The sequence below is a fragment of the Oreochromis aureus genome, linkage group 7 (genome assembly GCF_013358895.1).
Source record: "Oreochromis aureus strain Israel breed Guangdong linkage group 7, ZZ_aureus, whole genome shotgun sequence".
Taxonomy (NCBI): Eukaryota; Metazoa; Chordata; class Actinopteri; order Cichliformes; family Cichlidae; genus Oreochromis; species Oreochromis aureus.
The window spans coordinates 21,680,222-21,698,685 of record NC_052948.1 but is presented as its reverse complement, the minus strand read 5'-3'; the positions used below and the strand labels follow the sequence as shown (position 1 = coordinate 21,698,685).

At 41.1% G+C, this 18,464-nt stretch overlaps 1 protein-coding gene across 1 annotated transcript; it reads right to left on the bottom strand.

The window, feature by feature from the left end:
• Positions 1-2,685: 2,685 nt before the first annotated feature.
• oaz2a (ornithine decarboxylase antizyme 2a) lies at positions 2,686-17,628 on the bottom strand. Its single transcript, XM_031752812.2, is given in 6 exon segments — positions 2,686-4,608; positions 5,633-5,718; positions 6,777-6,949; positions 8,435-8,515; positions 8,517-8,583; positions 17,405-17,628. Coding segments are annotated over 6 exon segments (651 nt in total). The 5' UTR covers positions 17,515-17,628; the 3' UTR covers positions 2,686-4,474.
• Positions 17,629-18,464: the final 836 nt, after the last annotated feature.

Here is an 18,464-nt window from a genome sequence, read left to right as displayed (position 1 = left end):
TTTACAGTTGAAATCAATATGGGATTAAAGCAAATTCTGTTTTAGGCCAACACAGATGGACTTAATGTATTCTGCATGAATGTTGTAATGGATACTTTAAACTGTTATGAAATGAGAGATGGCAATTACACAGTGAATGATATGTTCACATTTGCTAAATGGGGAAATGCTACGTTTAGTCTGGATAAGAGGAGATGGTCGATCGGGACGTGATGTTTTTGGCATTCCTTGTTGTGATCGATATGTGGCAGTCACACTCTAATGAAGATATAATATTGTTAAACCTCCAGACATTCATCAGTTGAGTCTGCAGCTTGAGTCAGCTTTATAGTGATGTTTGTATCTTTTAGCCTGTCACCCTGCAGCTTTACAGCTTTTTAGTCACTGTTGCTGCTCTCATGGCTGCCTTTGGGTTGCAGCAAGAGAGCAGTTTTGGAGAACAGGCTCTATAATAAGTTAAGTATGTCCTGTTTTTGTTTGCAGGCCTACCAAAAAAGATATATCAGAATTTGCATGGAAAGTTTTAGAAAAGGCAGCCTTGGAACTTGGAAGTCTTTTAGTTTTGCATCTGCATCCTGGAGCTACAGTATTTGGACATTTTTGGCCACCACAAAAATGGACATTAAGTCATTATCTTGATGTTCTTATGTAGTGACACACATTAATGCAAATCCACATATCCAACAAGATCCAGGAATTCAGAAACACACTCCTGTGCACAGTGAATTTTCGGCCTTGGAGGTTTTGATCTGCAGATCATGCAAAGCTAGTCTACTGGAGTCCTAGATGATAAATATAAGGTTTTTGAGCCTAAACTTAGACAGTTAGTCCCTTAAAGTACTGAGAAAAAAAAAGACAGCGACATGATGAAGATCACTTAATGTGACAGAAAGGGCCAGAACAGCTAATAAACAGTGTATTTTTGTCTGCAGTGGTGAGAGTAGAGAAGCACAGAAAAGTAGATTTTATTAGAACATCCGATCTGCATCAGTTTAAATGCCTTCTGAAGGGATTAGCTGTTCACTGTCTGACTTTAACTCGCTAACCCAATGCTGGAAACTGAGATGGGAGGATGCAGCCTACATGGGCAGTTTCTGAGAAGTGCCATGCTGTGAGTGCAGCTGATGCTGTAACCACTTACTTGCCTCCATCTGAGGTGACTTTATGTAAAGTCAGCATAAGATTAAGGCCAGGAGGGGACAGCCTGCCTCTTGACTTTTAGTGCAGGGGATTAGTGACACAGCTTTATTTTAACATGTGAGCTGCTGTCGGCCGTGGAAGAGCACGAGCACTTAAATGGAGCCTCAACCAGCAGCTAAACATAAACAGACAGACAAAACTTTATAGACTATACAGGAGTGTAGAGGTTAATTTGGAAGTCTGACATCCAAGTTTTAATATACATGTCCATTAGCACACAAGCTACAGAGAATGTGGTTATAGGGTATAATATAAGCTCATCCTCTGTTTGAGCCCTTCTGCTTCCCTCGATTGGCTGCCCAACACAAACAGAAGGTGGGGATAGCGGGTGTGATGGGCCCAAAGACGTGTGGCTGAGATCTGTGGTAGGGATATCTCCTGTTTTTGACATCATACAGATACAGAAGTGAGAAACATAACTGAAACTGGACGTATGAAACAGCCTGAAGTCTGCGTTTGGCTCACAGAGATTACTGTGCTTATGGTGAAAATCTATCGCAGAAAAGAAAGTGAAGATCAGAATGTTGTGTTTTCTGCTTTAGGAAGTGTTTTGTATTTTGCAGCTCCACCACAGGTGAAAATAGTCCTCTTGATCAACTGACCTGAGAGCTGGTAGTGATTTTTGGTGAGGAACCAACAGTGATCTTAGCATGTAGGATATAAGTGTATGTGTCTGAAACTACTGACAGCTTAAATAAAAAACACAAACAAAAACAAACTTTCACTTCCTCAGATCAGCCTCATCACTGCACTGTCTCTGTGTTCACTAAGGTTTCACAGTTTAGAAAGCTCTTCTTGCCTCCTGTCTGTTCTCTCTGCAGTGTTTCTTTGCTTATACTATTACAGCAAGTCAGTGCATTTAGGCATGTGGACACAGTCAAGGGAACCTGCTGAGGGTCAAACAGAGCGTCAGAATGAGGAAGAAAGGCAATTTAAGTGACCGACTGTGGCTCTGGTCTAAATATTTCGGAAACTGCTGATCTCTGCTGGGACTTTCCAGCACAATCATCTCTGGTTTTTACAGAGAGTGGTCTGAAAACATCAAGTGAGCGGCTGTTCTTTCTTCAGATTAGAATGGCTGCTTCTAGACCACAGAAAGGCGTCAGTAAGTCAAATAACCACTTGTTACAACTAAGATGTGCAAAAGATTCAAGCCAATTTTATTTCTCTAGCACCAAATCACAACAACAGTTGCCTCAAGGTGCTTTATATTTTAAGGTAAAGACCCTACAATAATACAGAGAACATGATCTTGACATTGACAAGTTTAGGTAAAATCCACCTTTCTGATGCCAACAATGAACTAAATTCATCAAGTCAAATTCAGGTTTTATTCACTCTAACTTTAAACTAGTGACTGTTTTTTTTCCCCATAGATTTTTCTATCATTTCTCTTCAGTAAACATCCATGTTTTCTACGGTCTATTCTAACATCTCTGCAAGCAAAATGTGTGTTTCTTTGAAGGAAAGAAAACAGGAAGCATGTTTCAGTTAACAACCTTTATTGATTCCCCCTGCGTGAAATACAAGTGCGGATTGTCATTGGATGGTTGCCAACTAGTTAGAACAAAAAGTAAAACCCTAAAACTATCACCATAGAGAAATATACATAAAAATATACCTCTGAAAAACTTCATATAGACATTTCCTAACAGCTTATAGTCAGGGCTCAATCAGTAGCAATAAAGACTGGTATGATGTGAACACAGAAGAAAAAACAACAAAAACAAGGCCCTGCCCCATCTCACCCAGACATTGGACAGACGGTCATGTTACAGGAAGTATGGCTGGCGTGGGGAATGTAGGTTAATATTGCTGTACATAAACACAAGCTAGGTTCAGATTAGCTGGATTTGAACTGACTGCAGACAAACTGAGTTCTTTGGCGTTTTATTCAGAGTACTTAAAACCATAAAACCAAAGTCTGAAATGGAAAAAAGAAAGAAAAATAAAAAGCGCCTGCGTTTTAACCGTTCTTGCATATACGATAATCACCTGAAGAGTTCCTGCTTGTACCCCGATGGCGAGCTAACGTTCCTCTCACACAACATGCGTCTGAAACTGGGGTGAAAAATGGACACATTCCTTCAATAAGACTTGAGTGTAAGACGCATTCGCACTCTCCTCTTGAGGCACTGAAAACCCAGTTTCGATCAACACTTTAGGCGGCGCTGAAGAATCTGCGGGACTGAACGAGCGTCAGTTCCAGCCTCTCATTGCACCTTCATTATATTTGAGTCACAAAGCCGATTGTTCTGTTCTCAAAATGTGACATCTCCAGATCAGAAATGCCTGACACGAGTCTGCTCGGCTTGTTTGACAATTACGTCTGAATTAAACGCACAAATTATGGCTGCCCGTCACTTTCTATGAAAACCAGGACGCTCAGACTTAAATGTCATCGCAAATTGTGAGGATCTGTTTCTGTGAAGTGAAGCCGTCTCTTTCTCCAGCTTCTTAGCAACTTACTGACATAATTAGCGGGTGGGGGAGAGGTGAAGGCGATGGCATTGAACAGGCTCGCTGCTTCTTACTGCAAACACTAACAGAGTGTTTCCACATTTGTTGCTAAATCGTTTAGAGCAGGAAAAAAAAAAAAAGTGAGAGTGACGTGCTGGAATGATGCCTCGACACATTTGAGGAAGATTAAAGAAACGTTTACATGTGTTTAATGCTAAATGTAACAGATCATCGTCTATATTATAAAGTAAAACCATACCACACCCCAGGCTTCCCATTTTTTAACCCCCATCAACACAGCTTTAAGATAAACAGCACAAAGACACAAAGTCTCCTTTCTGCAACGTTACAAGCTGTCAGGAGAGATATGTTGAATTTTAACATCCTCCTGGATGTCCAGCAGTTGGTTGTCCTGTCAACCGCAGCATAAACAATGTGGCCGAGAGAGGAAGCAGGAAAAAACAAAAAAAAAAAGGAAAGAAAATCCCCACGTTGCATGTGACAACTTAGTTCAAGCTACGCTGCTTCTTCACAATGCGGTTATCTTCAGAGAAGGGGAGATAGGAGGGTGAAGCGGCAGTGTCTGTGCTCTCTGGCACAGACACGCTGCTGCTCCTGAACATCTCCTTAAAATAAGTCTAAGAAAAAAAATGAAGAAAAAAAAAAGTGACACCTCATGGAGGAGGGGGAGGAGAGGTGTGTCAGAGGGAAAGTTGAGGCAGGTTCGATTGTTTGAAGAGGAAATAAAAACGGTGGAAGGGAGGGGAGAGGGGGGTGAGGGTGGGAAAGGGAGGCGTCAGGGATACTGTGACAGTCACTCCTCGTCAGAGCTGCTGCTGTTCTCCAGAGAGTAAACCATGAAGGCCAAATCAGGCCGGGCAGGTACCATGGGGTTACCCGGCTTTACCATCTCAAAGCCCATGTAGTGGAACGTCTTGATGATGGACACTGGAGAGGAAATGAGTGAGAGCGCTCAGTGTATTTGTTAACATTTAAGCCCTAAAAACTGCAACCAAATCAATTTTATGCCACCTCCATGTTTCAGAATGTGAAGCTAAACATCTCATTTTGTTCTATGTCTATATCGATCTATCTTATTTCAATAGCAACACTGCTCCATTTAAAGATCTGACACAGGAACTGTGGATATTCTATCCATTTTTCTGATAATTCACTGGAGAAAACCTCAAAAAAGTTGTTTTGTATCTTTTAAGGAGCTGGGATAGACTGCTCAAACCATCATATGATAAGGTCTCCTTTTCATTTACACTGACACTCATACCAGCCTCATATTCTAGCTCTGATTCCTTCTTTAATACTTTTCTAATATAGGAAAATATAATGGAGCCGCAAACTCTGCTCCTTTTTGTAGGAATATTAAATGATCTGAGTTGGAGTGTTAGTCTTGACTCTAAGTGGTCCAGCCTTTGTGCCAGTTTGTGCATAAGCTCCTCTCAGTAAATGATGATTTCATTTATTTAGGCCAAAGAGTCATCCAGACTCACCTGGCCCTGTGTGAAAAAGTAATTGTGCCCTAATCCTAATAACTGGCTGTGTCACCCTTGGCAACAAAAACTGTAATCAAGCGTTTGTGATAACTGGCAATGAGTCTTTTGCTGTGGAGGAACTTTGGCCCACTCATGTTTGCAGAATTGTTTCAGATCCGCCACACTGAGTGGCTTGTTTAAGATCATACCAAAGCATAGGGTTTTTTTTTCCCCCTTAATAAATGAAACCATTTAAAAATTTTGTATTTACTCTTGTTATCTTTGTCCAAACGTGTAACTGTTAAAAAAACACAACAAAATTGTAGCACTGATAGCGTACGAATACTAGCACTGTATTCATACACTCTTACTATTGGCTGTACACCTGGATAAGGTCTCTGCATCAGTATACAATGGTTGGCAAAGGCAAATCGTGCTTCAGAAAGAAAAAGGGAAGTGCATTTTAAAATAACAGGGGCTCTTACATCGATCCTCTCTGTTTTTATGGAACCACAGGAAGACGTAGTTAACTTTGAGCTTCTCTTCTGCAAACTCGAGCAGCACGGTGAGCCTGTGGATGACATGAACACAGAGATACAGAGTCAGCCGCTAAGCGAGGGAAGAGACGAGCGGGGATGACGCACAGAGTATTTTTTTTCCTCTTTTATATAAGCACTGCAACTTTACATAATAATGCAGTGGCAGCTGCAAAGCTGGCTGTTTTTAGGACTGGCAGGGTGCCTGCACCAGGCAAGGTTACTCTGTCCCAGCATTGATTACAGACAAACACAAAGCCAGGCACTAAAAGCAGAAACTTATTAGCATAGCCTTTTATTTGTAGTAGATTTGAAGCACCATGATAAATAGCTTCTCATAAACAACTTACATCCTGGCATAAAACCTGCTCTGGTGGAGAACACTGGGACAGTATGTCAACATTTCTAAAACTAGACCAACATAAGAAATGTCCCATTTAAGCAGCTTTATGACCCAGAACTCCAGAAGAAGAAGAAGAGCTTGTGTTTTGCTCGTTTTTCTGCTGGTCTCAGTAAAATATGAAAACTTCACAAAAGCCATTTCTGTCTTAACAGTGTCCAGTTTTTTCATGTCACTCAAGGATGTCACGACTTTGTTTGCATTCAGCAAGCAAGAAATTGTTTCGAAAATGTACTCTAACGCAAACCCTGAGAGGTTTCTGAACCTAATCTTGTAGTTTCTAATAATAATCAACAGTTAAAATATCACAAATGTAGAAAAATGTGTCCTGTGAGGGACCCAAACTCTCCTCTCTTCAGCCTCTAAACTTAAACCTGAACTTCCACTGAAACTAAAAGTGGAATAGGAAGAGGCAAAAACAATGTTTTGCATTGTTCTAAAAATGCTTCTACACATCTGAGACAAGGCTGAAAAGCACTCAGAAATTTCTTCCTGATGAGACCGTTTAACAACAGCAAATAAAAAGCAGGGCGGCTTCTTAGTAAACCACAATAAAATGAGCAAAGTTGGAACTTAAAAGATCGTCTTATAAACTCTGTTCTCCTTTATTAAAGTCACATTTTATTGTCAAAGAACAGCGTTGGTCAGGTCTGGCATTTTGTGCTTTTCTAACAATCTCCCTCTTGAACTTACCCCTCCTTGCTGCCCTCCACCAACGGCCCAGCAGGAATCTCCAGAAAGAGGCTGTCTCCTGATAGAGCTGTATCCCAGGAGGCCGAGCGGCGCTCGCTCAGCTGGTAGTGGAAGCGGAGCAGAGAAGAGCTCCCACTCACTGAAGAGGCCTGAGTCACAGTTAACTTTTCATCCTGAAGGCACAGGGAGGAAGAACAGATTTAGAATAGATCCTAATCCAGCTTTGTGAAACCAGAGTGAGATGCTATATGTTACACTTTCTAAGGACAATAAACACAAACACCCCCCCCCACCGGTTCCTCCATAAAGGGGCATATTTTCAAGCTCCTACTCTGTTTTTGTGGGAATCTGAGTTCTAGCAGCAATATCACATCCACGTGTACACATCTTTATCCTGGCTGTGCATGCCAACTTAGAAAATTTGAGGGGTGAACGAAAGCTGAAACATCAAACTGCAGCACACGCCTCCAGCTGTGGTGTCACTTTTGGTGCGAGGGTGAAACAGCAAGTGTAAACATGCCAGGAGGCTGAAAGCTTGGCACAAGTCTGAAGAAGACTTCTCTCCATCTGAGAACAGTGTTGAAATGAAACCAGTTAAAGAGGAAGTGGTTAAAGAAGCAGCAGACAAGTGTGATATTCTGTGAACTAGCAAACCATTTGTCTTTACCAACAAGTAAGTGGCGCACAGCTCTTTGGGTCATGAAACTTGTGCCTAAACCAAAGCATGGTAAACAGCAAAGGTAAAGTCTTGGTTCGTTTTTTTAATAGCTGCCCTTCACAGGATCCTGTCCATTTCAGGAACTCTGATCAGCAGCGTCACTCTAAATAGTCATGCATGACTCTCGTGTGCCGAAATAGAAGTGAAAGTGTGAACGCGTTCAGCATTCTGTGCTGTTGCTGAACTAGTAATATTAGAAAGGGTTGCACACTCAGAGCACAGATGAAGATGTTAATGACAGTTTGTGACTGGTCTGCCTGATCCTAAAGCTCTAATCCCCCGGAGAGAGTCAGTCACATGCCTGGGGAGCAACCTGACATACACACAAACACTGTTGTTTCCTCTCTATTGTTTGTGAGTTTGTGTGCAACCCCACCCCAGAAGTTCATAAATATGAGATAGCTATAAAAGTATACATTTTCACTTGGGTGCTTTTTTGTGTGCTGCATAGCAAACATACCATTTGAGCATGTCCGGGGGAGAGGGGACTAAAAAAAATTTGTTAAATCCACTGCAGGTGCAGATGAGCAGATTAAAGGATTTTTTTTAGCTTTAAATAAAATAACTTTGGGAAATGAGGGTATAACTCATTAGGCAGGCGCTCCTGCGTTTGGCTCAGTGAGTCAGAAATGACCTTGAGCGGTGAAGCACTTAACAGTTATGACAGGAAAGCTTATAGTGAATTAGAGCAACACGTGCCAACCCTTTCCCCCAGTGTTTACCCCCTAAACCCCATTCAGTTTTATTAAACCCTATTTAATCTGAAATAAAGACCCTGATGACTACTAATGTAGGACTCTCACCACAGCACCATTAAGAGGCTGATATTTGCATCCATTATGGCACCACTTTGCATGTGTGTGGTTAGAGTGGCCACACGTGGAGAAGATGATTTACAAAACTGGACAATAGCTCTGTGTGAGATATTGAGGACCTTCACCTTGTGCAGTAGCACGCCGAGAGAGTGATCCCTGACCGTCCCTCGCCCACCCGGGATCTTCAGCTGTGGGTGAGGGGCATCAGGAGCACCACAGAGGCCCCGGAGCCTGAGGGATGGAGCAGGGCATCAGAGACCCCCCTAACCAGGAACTGCAGAGAGAAGCATGGAGAAACATTTTTTCAATACTCGTGTAAATAAAAAATTACAAACAAAAAAACAATTTTGTATAAATTTATACAACTGCCATAAAATAGTGAGATGGAAATGTTTTCGAGACATATGTTTCCTGCCTTAAAATTCTTGTTTACTGTGACTGCACTTCACAGAAACTTGAATGTTGAGCTGCAAACCTGCCAAACTAAACTGGATGGAAACGATTGGCGCTCTTCGATCTACCGTTATACCTGACAGAGCAAAACAGAAACCATCAGGGAATGAGGAGAAACCAGAGTGCATTATTAAAATCTGCAGAGTAACTAATCACCAAGACCACAGCTAGATAAATAAAGTTTTATGGGAATGCTTTCACGCACTTACAACACTGCAGGGCATCTCTAACTCAGACAGACAGAAGTGAAACTTGGGCACTCATGACTAATACCTGATCCACTGCTGATGTAAACTTTTTAGCTTGTTACTTCACACACACCTTATTTTAACTTCATTAAGCATGTTTATATAACTAGCAACTATGAAGCACCTGTGGCAACAAGCTCAAAGAACGGGATTTAACATGATACTGCCCGCTCGTTTGCTGGATCCATTTAAAGCCAGGGGTGTCAAACCTGCTGCCCAGGGGCGAGAAGTGGTTACTGGAAAGCCTTGTGAAGTGTGATCCAGCATTTAATTACTCAACATGCTTAGTAGACACACTGGAATGTGGAAAACCTGACACTGCTGACATTTCTTAATTTTTTTTTTTAACTATTCTACCTCAGAAATGTCAGGCTCATTAAAAACGAGGACGCTCCATTCCAACTTTTGATCAGATATCAGTGTAAAAATCCATCAGCTATAATCTTCACAGTGAAGAATCATGCCTGATGCTGCCTTAAACACTGCTTTACTAATATTACAAATTAAAATCTATAGAAATAATAAAATATACTAGAATAATGAGTTGAACAGGGCCGATAAAATGTGGTAAAATATTACAGCAACCTTACAGCAACCAAATATTAGCAACGCTTTTGTCTTTTCCCGAGGCTCCTCACACAAACAGGAGCCAAATGAAATCAGCTCATGACAGGTCATGTTACTGCAAGCACAGCAAGCATTTCCCAACAAGGGTCACCAGTGTCCTTCTTCTACTGTACTTCACGCTCTTATACTGAGCTACTTCAAAGTCATCTGATATTTGCTGTGCCAGTTTCACTTCATTCAGTAAGGCCTCAGTCACACAGGCATAGAGTCTGGTATGCAACACCCTGGCAACCAGTGGTTGCTATGGAAAAATGAATTCTGACAGGTGATTACTGGAGGTTGCTAGCAGTTTCTGGATGCAACTGGTTGTAAAGATGGACCCAGAACTGAACTTTGTCTTTATACCATTTTTCCCCATATAGGTTCTAATGCATGCGGCCAAATAAAGTAAGTTTTAACATTTCTTTGAGGTTTGGAAAAAAGAGAAACTTAAATTATATAACTAAACATAGCTTAAGAGAAACTCCTACAGTCGTCTTTGTATATTCGCATCAAACTCAGAAGCAGAAACAGCCTGACTGCAACACTGTGGCCTTTAACCTGAGACTCAGTGGTCTGCTTGGTTATATATAGAAAGTTCTTCATTGCTTCAAACCTGTTACCACAATTCAAAGTAAATTCAAATCACAAATGTCTGAATATCAATCATGTGACGCAAACCAGCTACAAACTATTAAATTGCTCGTATTGAGCTCCAGTTCATGGACTCTCCTCCACGGGCTGTTTGTTTACAGCGAGCCTGTCACTGACAGAATTAAAGCCGATGATTTATTACAGCTTCAAAGAGCCACCACATGCGGTGGAGGGAATGTATCATAAACAAGCGCATGATCTGTAAACACCTCTGCAAATAGCCTTCATGGCTTTCGGGAACGAGCATGGTCTGCGTTTCAAGTTACAGTCATGCATCTCACACCAGACATTGGCAGATGGCCGGCGCTGCCAGAGTCAGGCTGGGACATGGGGAGGGCTCCCGGTCATCGTGGTGTCAAACTTTAGGTGGACAGCTATGCTCCAGCGCCTGACTCAATTCTGTCCCCGATTGCTAGTGAAATCTGACACACTCTCTCTTAAACATGCATCAGATAGACTGACCTGTTTGTAAGTATACACACATATCCAAGTCATGTGCAACAGAACAGTCACATGTATCAAACAAGCTTGTGCCTTTCATGAGAGGGAGGTACCACAGTTTCCCTGCAGACCAGACAGGTTACCCCCACGACCTGATGTACAGAGCGACAAGCCAAGAGAGTGAGCAATGGAAAACAAAGCTTATTATGCCTGTTCATGTCTGCTGCACACACCCTCTGTTTGCTTGTCTCATTATTTGTGCTTAGCTGTGCACAGGAAATGTGCCACTGCATTATAGTGGATAACATTTTAAGACCCTCTACCCGGAGGTTAGTCCATTTCTTTAAATAATCTTCAAGTAATCTATAAAAATTGGTCATAGCCTCTGTGGCTTCATCAACAGAGCATGTCGATTCCACAGAAACAAAACTGATACCGACTGTATTTGGGTCAACAGGTAGGACACAGATGGAGGGAGAAAGAGCAAGATGCCAAGGCAGGCTTCTTTTTCCATCTTCCCTTTCAGACAGTCTGCCCTTGATGGAAATGCCAGCTTGTTTTGAAAGCCAACGCTCTTGTCCTCTGACATTTCAGCCACACTCTAAACACCCTCCTCTACACCCTCCTGTCCCAGTATGCCACTCAAGTTGAAGGGCTGTGGCCTTTAGTCGTCTCCCAACAAATCACAAGTGACAAAAACACCATTTAGTTTACATTTTTCCAGAAGGTTGACTTTATGCTTTGTAGACTACTAATGTGAGGACTGAGCACGTTCACAAGCCTGTGCTGCATTAAGTTGCTAGTGAGGATCATCTGTGTATTGCAGAGAGATGCGTCATCATCCCATTTTGGCAGGACTGGTGAGAGTATGTTTGTATTCAAGAGAATTTATTATTTTATTTTTAAAGCGGATGAACGCTTGGACTGCCAGTTTGCGCTTCCTGAGGTGCGAGTTGTTATGAGAACTGATTCAGGTGAATTGTTTCACGGGGATGAATACCCCGGGTTGGACAGGCAGCTGATGCAGAGTTTGGCCAAAAGCCAAAAAACACACAACTCAACCAAAACAGGAAGCTTTCTGGCAGGTCCTCCAAGAAGCCCAAGACACACCAAACCAACTTCTAATGCTGTAATTACAAGATTAGTCATGGAAAACGGCTCAACTCAAATCCACACTGAACATAAACAAGCTTCCTGGCTCCAGAAAAGCTTTGGGAACGTGCTTTAGGTCTTACACATGAACAACTATTTACTGTAGGAAAATAAGGACAGTCCTCAGACTTCCGCTGACCCCAGTAAGTCTGTCAGAGCAGCATGTCGGAGAAATATCGAGAAACAGGAAAGGCACGCGTGCTCTGAAACGTCAGCGTAAAAGGAGGCGTCTCTGCCAAAACATAGAACTGACCCCTGCACCTAACCTGTATGTGCCGAAGCCGGTAACTAGAAACTTCAGATTTAACCCAAGATTCATTTTAAATTATGTATTATCTATATAGATGTCTGTACCCCATTTCTCCGTAACTGTTGGACCAATCTCAATAACCCTTTCTGCAAACATCATGAAAAACAAACCTGAATTGTGACGATTTTCTGAAAATGCGTTCTTAAGTTCTCTGTTTGTGTTTGTTTCACATGTTACTTCCTACGTGCGTAACTTAGCAGTCATCAAAATTTTGTTTAAGTTACTACTGAATACAGAATCAACCTTGAGTTGTTTTGGCTCCCAGACGGGTAAAAACAATCTGGGCTGAACATCTAAACAGTCATTTACTGTAATCTATCAGATTGTCCTGTGTCTTAAAGGTAGAGCTATGATACTCACAAGTCTTATCTTGCACAGTATTTTTTTACCAGATTTCCTTCCTGGCAAAGATATGCTGGAGTTACGAGTATACTATCTCTTATCCCATCTCACTGTCTAAAGTGATTAAAGCTCAGAATATCATACAGCACTTTGTGCATGACAGTTATGTTCCGTTGTAAAAATAAAAAAATAAAAAATTAGCTGCTCTGCTAGCAGCAGCAGTCCCTTCTGTGTTTCTGACTGGTCATATGCTGTCCCACCTCCTCTTACAGGAACTACACTGGGAAATCCTGGGTTAATTTATAGATCACCTTTGTCTGACTGCTGCCCTCAGTTCTGATTTTAGGGTGGGGAAAGCCAGAAAACTGAAAAAATCCTGGATATGTTGAACATGCTTTACAGTACAATCATCAGACAAACAGTGAAGTACAGTGGAGACACAAATGCAATGTTTTTGTTACTCAGGAACACGACACATAAGGTCAATATTTAACCACAGTTCAAAACAGAGCTGAACGACACAATCTGATCAATCAGAAGATTTTAGCTTGTTGCAGATATATTAATGAATGTATCTGCTGATAAAAATGACAGGATGTGCATTTGAGATGAGATATGCATTCAGATACAAGTGTAAAAGTCTGTATCTGCACTAGCAGCTCTGCAACACTGAATTCAAGCATTGCAGTTGCTTAAAGATGACCCATTATGCTCATTTTCTGCTCCACATTTTTTATTGTTGGATTAGAGTAGCTTTGGATGCTTCACAGTTTAAAAATAATTCTTATTTATCTCACACTGGGCCTTGGAGCAGCTCTACAGTTCAGTGTGAAACAAGATGTCCTGGCTCCTCGACCTTCAATTCTTAATAAACTGAGCTATTTTAACCAGAAAAATGACAGTGGGCCCATTTATGTTTTATACAAATCCTTATTAAATTCTATTTGGAGTTATCATACTTGTAGTGTTGTCTTTATCCATGACAAATGCTCTTAAATGTTCAGAATGACATACAAAACTGATGCATGACTAAAGGGAAAAGTATGCATGCTCATGCCTGTTGTGCAAGCAGTTTGACATAAAACATCAACTCAATTATCCAACAGTAAAAAGGGTGTGTCTGCCTCAAAAGACTTGGGAGGGCATTTGTGTATTGGATGGGTATTTCATTAAGTGCCTGCCTTTCTGCTACTGCTGTATTTCTGTGGCTGACAGAGAGCGCACAGACTGCAGCTGAATCAGAAAGACTTTGAGACCCCTTACATGACGGAAAACACCAGCAGTCACTTTATCAGACCATATCTCTAATTAGACCTTTTACTTTTGATTTCAACTACAGACCTGTAAAGTTTTATGATACCATCACAGTCACAAAAATCAGTTGACCTACAAGCCAACAGACCAACACAAACACCTGCCAAAGTATTTGAGATTGTGCCAGCAGTCAAAGGCATCTACAGGACCACGAGTTCTCTCAACGATATACAGCCGCACAAGGTGAAAACAATACCAGCCATGCAAGTCGGGCTGGTAACAAACCTGAACAAACCATTGGTCCTATTATGAAGCCTCAAAATAACCGTTTTTCCCCGTCACCATCATATCTGATGAGACATGGGTGGATCTTCGGGGTGGGGCTGAGAACACAGAAAAATAAATACTACATACACATAATTTTATTGACAATTGCAATAATAATATATTTATTAGTGTAGGTAAATGCAGAGCATTTTCCAATGAGCCACTCCCATTGACATACTTGCATATTTGAAGTGTGAATCTACCAAAAGAAGGTGTCCGCAGCCGCAAGAGCTTTATAATACAATAGTAGTGACAGCATAATATCCAGTGACACCATAAATCAAGAAAATGCTTTAGCTAACAACTGACTGCCACTAGCCAATGAGCATATTGTGGATAATCCAACTTTTTGACATTTAAAATGCCCAAAATGTAATGAATCACCTTTTTTTTACTCAGTGTGACCCCCAAAAAATGACATTAGCACAGGGGTGGGCAACTCCAGGCCTCGAGAGCCGGTGTCCCGCAGGTTTTAGATGTGTCCTTGATCCAACACAGCTGATTCAAATGGCTAAATTACCTCTTCAACATGTCCTGAAGTTCTCCAGAGGCTTGATAACAAACTAATCATGTGATTCAGGTGTGTTGACCCAGGGTAATATCTAAAACCTGTAGGACACCGGCCCTCGAGGCCTGGAATTGCCCACCCCTGCATTAGGATAATTGGGATAGTGCATTTGCAACCACAGCCACTGCCCCCTGTTGGCAATCTGTAATTTAGGTTTTATTCCCACAGTTTGAGAACCACCAAGTCAAACAGTGCTATAACTGGACTGAAAAAAATCAAATCACAGTTAATGAATACGATCAATTATAAAACAATAAGAGTTGGTCAGAGATTGTGTTTCACAAAACCCAACAGACACAAAAAACCCCAACTGTCTCTGATGATTAATATCTTTGCACTAAAGCTGTAATTAATAAACAAATTAAGCAACCTTTCTCATCACAATCTCCATCTTCAATCTCATGCTTAGTCCAGCCAACAGTTCAAACCCTGTGGGTAACAGGCTGACAGTGACTGTGGTAAAATACTCCATGCTTAAATCTGAGAAGCGAGCACAAGCAAAGCAAAAAAATAAAAATCTTGCATGACAAATTAAGAATAATAACTGCTACTTATTACTGGTAAATGACCTATGTGATTAAGCATTTCATCTCCAACTGCTTCAAAACAATCAATGTCTGTTTCATGCTGGCAGTTAGGAATTCGTCGTGTTTATGTAACCAACTCCCTGCAGACAACTATAAAACCGGTGGCTGTTAAACCCAGATGTCAGCTGATGCTGCTTGGCACAGTTTTGGCTTTGTTACGGAATATTTAACATGACTGAGCCACAATATACCAGCAAGCAGCGCAGAGCCCAGAACCACTGAATTAAAAAGGCACTTAGTGCACTCAGGTAGCACAGGTTAGAAAGTCCAGCCGTTTCTGTGTGAATGTACTCCTAGACACTTTCCACATGCAGATTCCATTGATTCTTGGGAAGTGAACCAGGGGAGAGAATGGGGTTATGCAACTGCTCTAATGTAGGCCAGTGCATGCCTTCTGCTGACAAGGCCATAGCAGTCAGAGAGCTAATATAGTCACTGCTCTGGCTCACAGCATGAATGGACCTCTGCCTTCTCCCTGCTCTGCGTGTCAGATGATAAACACACAGGACAAAAACAGGCCTTGTTTCGCTCGCTTTTTGTTTGAGGGCAGAGGCGTACAAAGAAAACACACAGGCTACAATTAAATGCTGCAAATGCTCATTTAACCAAAAGGTCAAATAGTTATTTAAAGTCTAACATTGTAATCACTCCCAACAAGGGTTAAACAGGTGGGTGCTGCATAATAAAAGACAAGACACCAAATCCCTGTAGGACTACGATGATGCAATAGCAGGAACATAAGGTGCAAAACACCACCAGTGTAAATGCTCACTGAACAGCCACTGTACTACGCACTCCAGATAAAGTGAAGATAATATAATGCTCTTAGCGCTTGCATATCACTATGCACACAGAGGTGGGGAAAACCAGGCCCAAACAAAACCACACAGGCTGCCACTAATTGTTATTTTCATTTTTGATCAAGTCAAAATAACTATCCAGACTTCCCACAGTTCAGTGGGATTTAGCTGGCACCCTGGCAGTCTACACAGAAATAAATCAGTGCATGTGTCGGCTGATAAGGGAAAATATCAGAGTTCATGAAAGAAAAACAAGGGAAAAAAACAGTAGTATCTCCAATACATGGTTTGTCCACCAGAGAGCACTGATTATTTTCCAGCTAAAAAGCATCTTGCTTCCTACAAATGTGCTCAGTTATTTAATAGTAGGTGAACTCCCCATTAGGAAAAACGTCATGAGGTCCCCCCAATAAAGACCTTATCAGCTTATAAAACGTGATGTTTCTATTATTCAATTAAAACATTGATATTATTAGAAGTGGAGGAAAAGTTAGTCATCCAAATGATTCCAGTATTGGAAACAGCAAATATCCAAATGAATAAATAGCTGAAAAAATGCCTTCAGTAATCTGTTAGGGCTACTAACTTTCTACTGAAATAAGGTGAGGAGTGCATTACTTCCGGAAATGTAATCACTTCAGGAGTTGAATTAAAAAATTAATATGAATTATATGAAATCTGTGAAAAGCTAAAATAGTCTGGGTCTGGCTGTTTTTTTAAAGAAAATTTCATAGTTGGAGCTCATTAACTCCCAGCGACTAAGGAAGAAACGCTAACCAGAAAACACAAATTTAAAAAAAAAAGTGCAGATGCAGGCCTATAGTTCCTATATTTTCAATAACAAGAAGCAACCTGCTCCCGGAAGAAAGTTACAAAGTGGTGTAAGGGGGCTTTCACGGCCTTAAAGACCTCCACCTCCAACAATAAAACAGCGTACAATTTAATTCACTTATAGCTCACAGTTAGTGGATGCTTACCCTACTTTATACAGCGGGAAAAATACCGTGTAAATGTGGCATAAAGCAGCTTTAACACTGTTAGAAACGTCTGGGTGCACTTGTCCTGCTTATTTTTTTTTAAGACGGTAATAAAATACGCCATTAACCTGCTCGGCAAATATCATAAACATAAAACCTTCAGCTCCGTGTGTTTACAGTGGCTCGACATCTGTCAGGGGAATAATTTCTCGATGTTTCCAGCCTTGCTAACTGAGCTCCGTGCTAACTAGTTGTTTTTTTTTACAAACTAAGCACCTTTAATGTTAACAAAGAGACAGCGTTAATATGAGCAGCTGACAGCAGCGCAAACATCTGCTTTCAGTATCTCGGTAAAGAAAAACAAACATCCTCATACCTTTCCTCGGTGTTCAACATGATGGCTTCGAGGAAACGCGGATATTTACTTCTTTTATGACAACCGAAACAATCACTGTTCAGCAGAAACTCCGCAGATGTATTCACCATTCGGGGACTCGGAGCAAACTTGGTGTTTGTGAAGTCTGTAGTTCCACTTTCTACATATGAAAACACCACCCGACGCTACAACTACACTTCTACAGCCTGTAGACGAAACACGGCGCTTTTATAGTCGCGCGAGGCATCATGGGTATTCTTCGCCGGTTTTTTTTCCCCCCAGCTCAATAAAAGCGAAGTGAAGAAACCGACAAAAACAGACTAAACCGCCGAATAAAACTAATCACGGATGAAGTTAAATGAGAGTCGTGATGTGTCATTTCTGTTTCTTTGTTTTTATTCTGCTTCCTTCCCTTAATTCACCCTTTTCCCTGTAAGACATAGTCCAAAGAGCTGAGGAGCAATTTTAGCAATAATCCTCAAGTTTTCTCACTTTTTGTTACTTATCTTTCCTAAGACATTTTAAGTTCTTCACATATGGATGTTTTAAAGAAGAATTTTAACGGCCTTACACGCCTATAGATCTGTCTAAAAAGTATTTGCCCCATTTTCTTCTTTCTTTTCTGTTGGAAATTAAGCTTAGTTACATGTTTCAGATCATCACACAGATTTTAATTCTAGACAAATATAACCTGAGTAAATACAAAATGCAGTTTCTAAATAATGATTTTATTTATTAAGGAAAAATCTCTACCTAATAAATCTTAACCTAATAAGTAGCTGTGGCAACCTTGGCAGCTTGAGATAACTCTTTACTGTCATTACACAGTCATTCGTTGTACTATTGTACTAGGTACGACTGTGCAATGACAATAAAGAGTTATCTCTAGCTGCCAAGGTTGCCACAGCTACTTATTAGGTTAATAAGGGGCAATCACTTTGTCATATAGGTCTGCATAGGTAGAACAGCAGCTAAGCGTTTGCGATAACTAGTAATGAGTGTTTCACACTAAGGATTTTTTAAAACTCATGCCGAAGCATTCAACCAGATTTCCTGTGCA